The sequence below is a fragment of the Cavia porcellus genome, unplaced genomic scaffold, assembly GCF_034190915.1.
Source record: "Cavia porcellus strain 051 isolate PalLab524CR breed Dunkin Hartley unplaced genomic scaffold, mCavPor4.1 scaffold_19, whole genome shotgun sequence".
Lineage (NCBI taxonomy): Eukaryota > Metazoa > Chordata > Mammalia > Rodentia > Caviidae > Cavia > Cavia porcellus.
This window is the reverse complement of record NW_026947502.1, coordinates 22353748-22366968: the sequence shown is the minus strand read 5'-3', so window position 1 is coordinate 22366968 and position 13221 is coordinate 22353748. Positions and strand designations below refer to the sequence as shown.

At 44.5% G+C, this 13221-nt stretch overlaps 1 protein-coding gene across 13 annotated transcripts in view; it reads right to left on the bottom strand.

Annotated features, from left to right (window-relative positions):
• Positions 1-13221, bottom strand: part of Tenm2 (teneurin transmembrane protein 2) — a 1173780-nt gene that overhangs the window by 183618 nt on the left and 976941 nt on the right. For 11 of the 13 annotated variants that reach the window (XM_063230744.1, XM_063230743.1, XM_063230746.1 and 8 more), the window contains one exon: positions 4487-4609. The exons of the other annotated variants lie outside the window; for them this stretch is intronic. In XM_063230744.1, coding sequence (XP_063086814.1) covers positions 4487-4609 — 123 coding nt within the window. The remainder of the gene's footprint in view (positions 1-4486; positions 4610-13221) is intronic. 13 annotated transcript variants of the gene reach the window in all.

The following is a 13221-nucleotide window of genomic DNA, read 5'->3' as shown; positions in this document are numbered from 1 at the left end:
CTGACCACATCAAAGATGTTTGGGAGGACATCCTCGTCTGGTTTGCTTTCATTCTTAGATGGAGAGGCAAAGGTGAAGCAGCGCTGTGTTCGGTCCTGACGCTCTGAACTCACTTTTCCTTTTGGGAAACATGGTACCTCACAGGAAGCGGCAACCCAGGAAGACTTGGTGAGGGGAGCAAATGAGAGAAGTGGAAAGGATGCCAGGGACAGCAGTGAACATTCGTGGTTTGCTTATGAAGCGCTTGATACTACATGTAATGTTTTACAAAGGTGAGCTCAGTTATGCTAGATGGCAAGCTTACAGCGGAGCACCATTGCACAGATGAGAAAATAAAGGCTGACAGGTTTATAACACACACAAAGTCACACAGTCACTAAGAGATGGAGCTGGTATTTCCTTCAGCCAGATCAGTACCAGAGTCTTAAATCCTAAAGCACTGGTGCTGTGTCACCTGTGCCGCAGTGTCGTACTTTTGTCATTGGAAGCTCTAAAAGGTTCACCACCAATGGTCTAAAGGATCTTTCAGTGTAAAGTTATCATGACTATATCATAACTCATGCTTGGTCAAGAAGGCAAAACTGAACTGGGGATGGTTGTGTACACCTGTAACCCCAGCATTTCTGGGAAGTTGAGGCAGGAGGATTGTGAGTTAGAGCCTATCCTGGGCAATTTAGCAACTTAACTCTGTTTCAAAATAAGCAAAGATGATGATGATAGTGATAATAATAATAATGATAATAATAATAATGATGAAGAGTTGGTGTGAGAACTCAGGGAAGTCCCTGAGTTTATCCATACTACAAAAAAGGAAAAACTGAGGTCTTGTTTTCTTCTCTCTGGTCTCCTTTGACTTGTGTAGTTATAGGAAGTTTTAGAAAAGTAGGAATCATTTGGAGATGATACAGGGCAGTCAAAACACTGCTCTGTCTTCCTTTCGTGAAGGACAGATAATAGAGCCTTCAGGCTTTGTAGGTGATCTGGTCTCTTTTGCACCTACTCAGCTCCACTCTTGTGGGGTAAAAGCCCCCAGACCAGACAATACGGAGCAAACAGGGATAACGGTGTGCCAACAAAATTTCAGTTTTAGGCAGCCAGATTTGGTCCATGTGTAGTTTGCTAACTCCTTGTACAGAGGTCCCTTGGAATTTAAGTGATAGGTTTTGCGAATGATCCATGAAACTGTTCTTGGGAGCATATTTCTTATAATCAATGTGCAGACTAGACACCCCTGTAAAGCTCTTGCACACTGCTGGGCTCAGCCAATCAAACTGGGTCCCCTTATGTTATCTGACTAGGTCAGAATACTGTATTGAATCTTCATTCCCAAGGCCTATCTAATCCCAGATCCATAGAAAAAGCACTCCATGTCCTCTTAATGAAGATGTATGAGTTCATCTCCTTTGAACATAGAAATACACCCCAGACTGTGAGTGATCCTGGCAGTCCTTGTGCTCCTCTTTCTTGATGTGAAACCCAACCACCATTCGCATTAAGGTTTAATTGAAAGAGATGGAAGAAAAAAAAATAAACCACGGACAACAACAAATGGAAAAAGGAAAGGAAGACAAAGCCCAAAGAACATACTCTCCCAACTAATTAATCAAGTGCTTTGTTTCCGCTAACATATCAGAGTGCGGAGGCCGCCTTGTCTATTAGACTCCTTCCCAAACCTGAGCAATGTAAATACTCCTAAAGACCAAGTAATGAAATCTCTATCGATGTGCCATCTTAGATGGGACTCACATGCCCGTGTTTTGCTTACATTTTAATTTGCTCCTGCTGGATACTTACCCAGTAATTGCTTAATAAGATTAACCTCCCTGGCAATGTGTGGTGAATCTTGATTAAAACATCGCAGTGAAGGATTATCGTATACCACGAAAAAATGGAGGGGGTGTTATTTAATTAACTTATTGCCAATATGTCTTGATTGTCTCTTTGAAACACTGGAAAAGTAGTCGATTGGAATTGATTCAGGTTATCTAAATGTATGGAATTGGGGGAAGGGGAGGAGGCGCGGTCACTGGGTCGAGAAATTCAAAACTGAAATCATTTTCCCGAAAAGTGAAATGTGCGTGAAGACACTAAGATCTTTGTATTCATTTTATAAGAGAATCATCAAACTAACTTAAGAAAAGATATGGTATCTTTATTCATCCGAATAATGCTGTTTTGGTACTCGGGAAAGAAGTACTTCACGTTGTATTTCATCTTTATGTAATTTTAAATTCTCACACTTAAAAAATAGGAATCCTAGTGACAAAATCCACTGGACAGTCATTTGGCAAACACTTTGTTGTATAACTCATCTGAAAAGTATCTGAGCTGGTGATATTATATGACTTACACAAAGTCATGCGCACATGAAGGGAAAAATTCGGGTCTTGTCAAAGACCTGAGAGAGGGTTTCCCATTTGTTAATTTAGAGATATACATTCCTAAGTCTTACTCTCTGATGGGGAGTTTTCTGACCTGCTAATGTGGGATTTTAAAGTAGAATGAGGCTTGAAAGTGGAGCTTAATCAAAACGCAAGGGGTGGGTATTTTAATTTATGGAGGCCCCTTGCAGATCACTGATTCCCATCTGCAAAGGACACTATCTAGAAAGCATTTGCACACAACTTTAGAACATAAAAACGTATCAAACACATCCCTGGGCTGCATGATGGAATATTTCAAATTCACTTTCAAATTCATTGTCTGCATTCTTCAGAAATAATGGTGTGCTGTGTTGTGGACGAAAGGACGTGAATTGCTCAAATGTACTCCCTAAAGTAGGGTTCACAAGAACACCACTATGGATGCTTAGATGCAGGTAATTCTGACCACAGGCTATTCTAAGTTATTTAACAGCATCCTGCTCTCTACTCACTAGGTATACCTCCTTCAGTTGTGACAATCAAAAAGTTCTTCAGACATGCCAAATATCTCCCGAGGGTTAAAAACGTCCAGGCTAAGAGCCACTGCCTAAAGGAAACCAAAGGAGCAGACAGTGTCAAGTCCTGGAGGTGAATGGATTTCCAATCTGAAGCCAATATATCTGGCTCTGGGCTTTTTGGTCAGTTAAAGCAAAAATGTGGTTAGTTAAGGCAAATATACTTTTCATTTTGAGGTGTAGTTTTACTTAATAATGAAAAGCATATCATTTCATCCCCAGATAAATTTCTTTCATGCTTACTTAAAGGTAATTTAGTGTTATGATTATGACAGATGAGAACAGTGATTCTTACAGACTAGATAAAAAGACAGAAGTGTCATTCTGCAAGCTTTAGAATAATTTAAAGGAGTAATTTAAGGAGCATTTGCATCCTGGTACAACTAATACAAACCTCTGAGGACACAGGAATTCTGGAATCTTCTCTGTAGAAAACAACTGATCTAAGGAAAACTCCAATGTCTTGCCCAAAACTTCTCAAATCTGAGTTCAAATTTGCAAGTGCTTTAGGATAAGTTTCTAGAATATTTTGGGCCTCTAGAATATTTCTTTGCCGGTGCTATCCCCCGCTATAGAGCTGATAAAGTTACAAGATGCTATGCCTGGCACATACGAGGTCCCTAATAAATATTGCTTCCTTCTTCTTTGAAATATCACTGTGTGGTATTTTAAGAATGGTAGGAGTGAGCTGTCTACATGGGCTAAGAAGCAGAGGGGAAAACTGCACATCTGGAGAAACTTGTCAATACCACATCTCCGGCTTATGATTTCCATCCTGCATTAAGCAAACAAACCCTGCTACATGCAGCCCGACTAAGTAACTGTGCTATTGCTACTGTCTTTTAATTGCTCCTTGGCCCCACCTCCCCGGGTTCTGTTTTCTCTCCTCTCTCTTAGCACCTTGTTAGCACCTATTTTTTTTCCCTCTGCAAGAACACAGAAGCCTGACTGCTTCAACAAACATTTCTATTGTCCCCTTCACTGTTCTGAGAATCGGGGTTTTGTTGAGAGCTGTCAGAACTCCTTTCTATTCTCCCCCAAAGCAGAACAGCGAGGAGCCTGTCTTTCTTGCCAAGCTGGGCACGCAGCTCCCCAGGGAGGCTACTGTATCTCTGCTCATGGGAGAGGGACCCAGTCTGGTGGCACGTGCTGCCTGCTGCTCCCTGCTTTCTGATGAGGCAGGACTTTTTCCTCCTGCTGCTGCTGCCGCTCCAGCTGCTGCTGTTGCTGCTGCTTCTGCCCAGGCCTTGGGATGCTTTCAAGCAGCTCTAGACCATGCCAGTCGCTGCAGATAGCATAGGTATGCGCGCTGCTCGGAGCAGGCACTGCGCCAGCTCCCGGTGATTCCAGCCAAACACAGCTAACAGACAGGAACAGCAAACAGCTTTTAATGGGGCACCTATGAAAGGCAATGATATTTTTCTCCTTCCCTTTTCTTTTCCTTTTTTTTGCACACTTTCCAAGACTTGGATTAAAAAACCTGAACCATCTGGTGAGCACTGAATTTTCCTGTGACCTCGAGAGGGCGAGCAGCAGCTGTCACCTCACCTTTGCCTCCAGAGGGCATTGTTGCCACATCATCGTTTCCTGGTAAGCCGGTCCTTATCCCATTGTTAAAGGTGTGTCCATCTGCCGGCTGGAGTTGCCAATTGAGTCCGAGCAGATGCATTGCTGCGGGAGACACAAAGTAATGAAAATATGAATAGGTAATTCAGCAATGCAAATGTCAAGGGGGAGGGCCAGGTGCCTTTTTCCCAGCGATTGCCTTTTAAGGAAGCTGCAGTTCAAAAATGGCTTGCCCCAGGCCGCAGGGATTAGCTAAATACAGAAAGCACGTCAAGCTGAGTGGTTAGGTCTCCTTCTCCTCGCTGCTGCTCATAGCCTCAGGGGGGAGGACCCCTTGCAGTGGGTACAGGAGAGAGGAGGAAACACAGCCCCAGTTCACCAACTGGTGTTTCCATGGAGGGGAGCATGCTGGCTCTATCACACATCTCCTCTCCAGCACACTGGGTGAAGTTGCTTTAGACTGGTGGTCCAGGTGCACTGACAAGGACTGTTTCCCTCAAACGTCTCAAAATATGACTCGGATTCAAAAGTAAGGCCGCTGAAATAGTAGCAGCCTGCTGTGATTAGGCGTGGTCTGAAATCCCAAGGCAGCCAGTAGTATCTGCTGTGGTACCGATCCATTTGAAATCGTGCCTCCCTGTTTCAAACTGTGAAAATAGATTTTTTTCTTTCCACCTGTTCTCATAAGAGAGACCTTTCAGCACACTGTGGAAAAAGCTTAGAGGGAGATGATAGTACACAGCTTTCCTGGAAAATGGTACTATCTTTTCTCTTTCTCACTCCAAGTGTAGAAAAGAACAGAGTTCCAAAGTACTGCTTCTTCTTTGCTCAGGAAACAGCATCTTTGCAAAAATCTTCACTTCTGGGAGCACCTAAAACCTCCAAACAAACTTCTTCTAGTTCCTGGTGCTCTGCCTGGGCCGACTCCAGGGTTAGTTTAGTGAATCCAGTACACACCTATTCCTGATGGTTCTTTTTTACTGAGAAAAATGAAAGGCGAATCCCAAACACCTGCATTCTGTCCATGCCCTTACATACAAAAGGAAATGCTTCATTTGTGAGTAAACAGGGGAGTTCCTTCCCCGTTTCCATGCAAACAGTAACTGTGCCTTGTCTGTCTGGTGTTTCAATGGACACGGGTTAGCAGTACTTTAGGAGAGAAAGGCTGTTGATGGGGGAAGGTTTGAATTTGATGTGGGGATGGCAGAAACAATTAACCACAGGAAACACAATTAACAATGCTTAGGAAATTGTTCACATAGCAATTAATTCTGCATGCCTACTACCACTAGAAGTCAGGCTGCATTCTATTAAGGTTAAAAACCTATCTCCAAACAATACAGCTTAGATTGATGGCTGCAGATTAAGGTTGCAAGGTATCTTGGGGGGGAGTGTTTGTGTGTGTGTGTGTGTGTGTGTATGTGTGCATGCATGTGAGTGTCTGCTTTTCTCTTACACACTTCCCCATCTCACAACCACATTTTCTTTTTACATATTATCCTGAAGTGTGAGGCCCACTATTGCAACTTTTCGAGATGATAAATACTAATAAGTGACATTTACTGTACACTTTCTGTCAAGGTAATACCTAATTTTCTCCTGCAGTTTATCCATTATATGTAGGTCACTTACTTGAAGAGACCAGATTCTATTGCCTCAAATAATGACATATTTTCACTGTACAGAGGTCAGGAAATGAGAACTAATTGTGGCGGCTTCAAGATAACGATAGCTTCTGATTTGTAATTACTAGGTGAAGGAAGCCAAGGAATTAGCTATTTTAAAATGATTTTTGAAAAAAAAAAAAAAAGGCCATACTATTGGGCTATCAGAGCTTGCCTGAGCCAGCTGCTGCTGTGCTGAAGATGCGGGCCTTTTGAGGAGGGTCTCTGCGTGTCAGGAGAGATGCTGACAGCTGCCCCCTGTACAGCTGGTTCTGGGCCTAACAAAGCTTTGATGTTCATATCTACAGACAGAAGCGCTGGGTCCCATCAGGCAAACACGAAAACCTTCCCTGCGGCCCATCCAGGTGCCACCTCTCCTCAGAACTGGTCTCCTCTCACAGCTCTCAAGCCTGTCACTGTGAGGCACAGAGCACATTGCCACGCTCGGCCTTGCAAAAGCAGCCAGCAGACAAAACTCTAATCTCGCTCAACAGAAAGGGGACACTTTGGGCACTGTTCCGTGTTTTGAAGGACGCCTGCCCACCCCACCCTTTTTGTTTTGGATTCCACGTGATCTCGTAAAAAATATTCTGAAGACGAAAAAGATTAGAGATGAGGTGAAAAGGTTTAGGATCACAGAATTCAAATAACTTCTCACTCAGACAACTCCCAGAAGCGACAAGGAATACAACAAAATGAGATGAAGACAGGAAGAGGAGAAAAGCTGAATCTGCTGAGCAGAAGACCTGTCCTGCTCCTGGCAGAGGCAGAGGCAGGCAACAAAAATGAAACTCAAGTTCGGGCATATTTCCTGTTGTTGGATCGAACACTAAGTAAATAAGTGAGAATCAGACTGGGGGTACAGCCACGCTCTCCTGTCTTTTGGGTGTGTACGTATCTGAAACAGGCTTTTGTTGGTCCTTCTTCTTTCCCCCTCCATCTGTCCTTCTTTGTCTCTCACTTGTGTAAGAAAATGAGACTCTTTCCAGCCTGTGGGAAGGGACTTGAGTGTCCTTACCATACAGACCCAGGGGAGCTGTGAAGTAAATGAGTTTGCTGACTAATGAGAACTTTGTTTCTTTTTCTGCTACTGGTTTGTTCCATGGTTTGGGTTGAGAAACTCCTCTCTCAATTGATCTGTCCTTTTACCTTTTGTAAAGGTTTCCCTTCACAGGAAAAATTCTGGCTCTTTAAGGGCCAGAGAGAGGCATGCATGTGTGGCTCCTGGGAGGTCCCCAGGGTCATAAATATAGAAGGCGCCAGACTGATGTGTGTTAGAATAGATGGTGGTGCATGGAGGTGGACTTGGAGGGTTTGATTGTAGAATGTTACCTGCTTATAAATAAATAACTTGACACTGAGGATTAGAGGATGGGTTAAATTTGCTGGTAGCAATATGGTTTAATTCATAAGAGGGACTATTTGGTTGTTGGTGCATCAAACACCTGTTGTCAATCGCTACATGCTTTCTATGGCTAGGTACCAAGGGAGAGATTCCCTCAGGAATGCCAAGTAATTGCTATCATAATCCCCAACCACAGATGAGGAAACCGTTGACTGTGAAGTCTGATCACAGGGAATTTCAGAATCAGTGGAATTAGATGGGATTATCAGCTCTGTATTTCATAGTGATCTGGTTATAAAGTCTGTAGGTAAATTGTCACTGTCTCTGGCTCAAAACTCATAATAATCCCAGGATAGTTCAGTATCTACAGCACACTATCCTGTAGGAGGTTATGTTGCTGCACCTGATTGAATCTAGACATGGCCACGTGACCTAGAAGCACACAGCCTCTGTGTGTCCTGAACAAAGATGACATGGATCAGAGCCATGGTTGGACAGTGACAATACAGAGGATATGAGGAAATTATTTTTATGGCCACGAACCACCTAGCATTTGGGTTTTTCTGTTACAATAGCATGTTCGATTTAACCTTACGAGACACACTTAGCAGATACACAAATGCAGTGGGAGATGTAATCTTTACACAGCACATCTCTGTGCATTCTTTACATTTTACTGGGTCAGGGTCTCCTCTGAAATCTATTCAGGAAATGAGTACATATTTAGGGCTACTAACTTTTTTCTAGAAACAACAAACAAGTAGCTTTTTGAACATTATTTCATTACACCTATCTCTGATGAGCTTTTAGAACTAGACTTAGAAAGCTGTAAAGCCTCAGAGTAGCCCCAGTTAATGCTTCTTCATCTTGAGATTTCATGTAAATGCTGGACTCATCAATTTACGTTTCACTGGACAAGAGATCCTGGGGGCACTGACCGGGTAGGCCCTTCTCATGCCCCCTTTGAATGCTCCAGCAGGTCCTCCTAAAAAGTCTTGTTCAGGTCATGTTAGGGTCAGAAGTGAAATGAGTTTTGGAGACCTCTGCCTAACGTAACCCTCTCCCCCTGCCACGCTGACAGCCCAAACATACAATTCATCATGATTTGACAGGCTGTGCTCCAGGGGACACCCTTGGATGGAATGATGGGGCTCTGTGGGTCAGCAAGGATGGGCCGGGGAAGGGCTCTGAGGGCCAGGAGATCATGGAATCCAGGTGGCAGCTGGAAAATCAGCCACTACAAACAGAGACGGCAGCCAAATTCCAGAAGTATCCCTCTGGCTAATTGGAGAAAACTTTCATGGAGTGTTGAAAAGGAACCAAGGCGGATGGAAAGACCACACACAGATTCCAGGTTTCGGTAAGAACAATAAACAGACCTACCTGGAGTTAGTTTGATAATTTCTTACAGAAGTTGCTGTGTTTGGCTGCCAGACAGGCTCCAAAGAAATACTTGAAGGGATCCAAAGCAAGAGAAAGAAAGGGGAATGGTCTCAGGTAACTGCGAATTCTCCTGCAACCACAGGGACATGGAGTGCCTTGGCCTTAGAAAGTGGCAGCTTTGAAGGGGGGTTGTCTGAAATAGTAATTAGGGTATGTGTGGGCCCTGCTGGGTGCCATTTAGAACATTCCATGTTCATTGGCTGGCAGAGGATCAACCTGACAAGAGAGTCAATCAATATGTCAGCAGTACTTCCCAGATTGCTGCTCAACCCCTGCTTGTCAAGGAGGGCAAACATGGAAGCCACAGATGCTCTGTGTTTGCTGAGCAGGCCCCCAGGAGCAAGGGGTATCTTTAAAGATCAGGTTTGTCGATACATAACCTTAGGAAGAGATTGGACTTTCTCTTTGAAAATGGAAGACTGCAGGCCAGGCAGAGCTCTGGGAGGCAGAGGAAGGAGCCAAGCCTGTTGGGTCTTGTGGCTCAGCATGCGGTCAGAGGCACAAGGGCCTGCGAGATGCTGGCAAAGCTCATTCAGAAACCAGAAGGATGACGGGAAGGGTCAGAGCTGGGTCTCCCTGCCTCTGCACCAGCCAATTAAGTCCACAATACCAGGGCTCCGGTGGGAAATGTAGCAGATTCCAAAAGTGCCCCTGCTGAGTAGAGAGAACCACAGTGGAATAATCAGGGCTAACCTGCACAACTGCTAACCCTGAACTTGCATAGGCAACCGGTAAAGGCACCTTTGCAATCAGCAGCAAAAATTAACACATGCAAATGAGTCTCCTCCACGATGATGACAATTCACATTTATTTTGACAATGTGCCAGGGATTGGGCTAATTATGTTAACGGCAGCATTTATTCATTATTTATCATTCGGCAAATATTTATTGAGCAACCACTGGGCATCATGTGAATCCTGAGCACCCGGCATAAATCAGTTCACAAAACAAAATCCTTGCTCTCATGGAACTTACAGTCTCATGGAATTTATACACTGCAAACTAAACACATCGTGAAAAATATAGTATAGGGTCAGCTAGCACAATGGGCAATGGTAAGGTGTTTTTTTTTTTTACTTCTTTATGTACACTAGTCAAGGGTGGTGTCTTTACTATGTAACCATTGAGTTAAGACCTAAAGGAAAAGAGAGAGTAGTTTATGTTGGCCCCTGGGAAGGAAGAACACTGCAGAGCGCAGTGGTGTCAGCTGGACAGGAGAACAATGCAGCAGGCACGCCGGAGGAAGCAGATACCTACTTACAAGAACCTTTGCCCTAGACTGGGTAAGAAAAGAGGCACGGGAGAATTCTTCAGCAGAAAGGGTGACTTCCCCAAGATCACACAGCAGGAAATGGGAAATCTGGGACGCAGGGCTAAGATGTGTAGGTCGGAGCTCCAAATGCCTCTGCAGAGCTGCTGGTGACTCCATGCTGAGTCCTCTCCTAAGGACACTGGCCTTCAGTGTTTTCCAGGGCTGAGTCAAGAAGGAAGAGGCCAAGGAAGCTACAGAATTCCTTAATGAATGCTGCCAAGATCACTCACGCATAGACCCTCCTTTAGAAAGCTGTCATTAGCTCTTTGCAAATGTGCATATGATCGGCAACGATTTTACTACGTAATTTAAAATAACCACTGCTGTCAATAAACAACAAATCTGTTTGGTAACTTCAGCTGAGGGTCAGGCTGGCTAACAATTGGTGTTTGGTGGCTTTTTTCCTGGTCACTTTGCCTCCCGTCCTTTGGATGTCTGGTGGAGTACAGTATTTTTTTTCTTTGAGGAAAGTGGAGAAGGGTGCTGCAAAGCCTTCATGGTATCTTTTTAAGAATGTTGTCAATGGCAAAATTACCTTCTGCCCAAAGGAAGAGATGCAAATAAAGCCACGAGGGATAACATTCTCAAAAATGCCTTAAGTCTCAAAAAAAGGAGTTTAAAAAAATTTAAATCTCAAAGGAGTTTTAAAAAATCCCCTTCTAACCACCTTGGTGAAATGATTTCTCTTATTTTTTCCCAGACAGTGTTGCAATACACTGAATGGAATGAATTTTCAAAGCACCGCATGGAAGTGACGCCCACAAATCCCTTTAGTAGTAATGAGATTTGTGCACCTATCTCCCAAGAATGCTCTGAAAACTTGCTTGCCTCCTTCCAACCTTCAGTTCACAGCTTCCAAAATGATTGCAAAGCTCGTGGCCCAGGAATTACAGAGCAGAAAAAGGATGAGAGGTAGAGGAGATCCCAGAATGCTGGCAGCGCCACTTAAAAGAGAAGGGGCTTTGGAGAAACAGTTACTGCGTTCACTTCTCTACAGGCATCCTCCTCTTTCAGCTGTGGTCCTAAAATGTCTTCTGTGGGGATTTTATCTGCTGCCTTCCCAATTCTAGTCCCTCTAAAAAGTAAGGAGGCTTTCTGTTCTCTCCTGCGTGTCTGCCAGGAGGACCAGGTGACAGTTGCAAGAGGCAGCTCTGGGACCAGGGAGCCGTACATTCTCCAGACAAGAAGATTCCACAGAGAGGGACCCACACATTAATCTAGTCTCTTGACAAGCTCAGGACGGAACAGCGAGTGGGAAGTGGGACGAGATTAATCAATTCCTGTGTGTGGAGGAAACAAACAGTTCCTCGCAGCTTAGAGATGCACAGGCCCCTGAGCTGGTGTCATCCCTACTCTGGTCCCCTTGAACTTCTTGTCCAGGTGTATTGCATGTGGTTACCAGTGATACTACAGGTGTGTGGTGCCCGGAAGTGACTGCTAATGGCACCCCCTTGTTCTCAGCATGACCAGACAGATCAATATGCAGAGCAGACAAGCACGCTCATAGCCACTATTTTTCCCTTGTGCAGAATGCCCAAGAATGTACCCGACTGCAGACGCTGGTCCACAGAGCGCTCATCCTCATGCAGAGAAACATGCCTGGAGCCATGAGCCACACAGGTATCAATTCCCACCCCAGACCACCCTGCGCTCGCTGCTATATTTCCTGGGAAAGAAATAAAATAAAAGCCTTCCTCCAAGAAACGCCCTATGTGATCAAAATACCTTTAGAGAATGATAATATCAGGAGATTTTATTCACCAAATAAATCATAGTCTAAGGTTTTAAGGGCTTTTGGGATAACAAAGCACATGGCTGTAATCCACACATACACACCCAGATGCATCTCTCTCTCCGCACCGAGCTTGTCATTCAGTGTTGACAACCCTAACAATATTTGTCTTTCTTTAAAGAACAGCCACTGTGGCCCTGTTATAGAGGGGGCAGATCCACGAGACTACCAAGTACAAAGGAAAGGTGATGCAGGCGGCACGTGGCACGCGGCCACCGGAATCCTAGGAAGCAGACATTATGAATGTTTTAGAGGATGAGATGTCGTATCGATCGGGAGATGTGCAGTGTGTGCCTCAACAACAAAGACGGAGAACTCTCCCGTGAAAAACAGCCTCGTTCAGGAAGGAGTGGCAGGGGTCAGGCATGTGCCAATTACAGCACCGCCCAGCCCTCCTCCTGGGGTGAGTCTTTTCCCTTGGATGCAGCAGGAAAAGATAAGGACGGTCCAGATGCATTTCCCTTTCCAAGGTCTGGACAGCCCCTGACACACCGCCCAGAAGGAATTCTCTGATCTGAACTCTGCAGCCCGTGGGTCAGGCAGCTTAAAACCTGACAGAAAAATTGTAGCAAGGAGGGGTTTAGGAATTGAGTGAGGACGAGCCGCCTGCCTTTGCTGGATCTCCGGATACCAGATTTACTCCCATTAGGGTCTACATTTCTGCACTCCTGCTCATAAATGGATGGCCCTGGACAAACTAGTTTGTCCCTCTGAGCTTCACTTTCATTTGCTATAACACAAGCTAACATTTTTATAAAGCAACAATTCAGTGTAAGCACTGTTCTAAGCCTTTTAAACACATGGCTTTCTCTTTATAATAAACAAGAGGTAAGTACTGTGATCATTCCCATTTTACAGAGGAGGGAACAGAGGCGTAGAGGTATTGACAGGGCACAGACAGGGGACAGCTGGGTTTAGAACAGAGCACATGCTCTTAATCATGTTTTCTTGCTCTGTGACTAGACAGTTACCTGCCACTTAGAGATGCGACTATCATCTGAGATGCATCAAGAGGTGATTCTGTCACTGTACGAGCATCACAGAGTATACTTACAAAAACTAAGTCAGCTAAATGTCATTGAGTGATATAATCTTATGGGACCATCGCACACGTGGTCCATCGTTGACTGAAACTCCATCAAGCAGCACGGGATAGAAC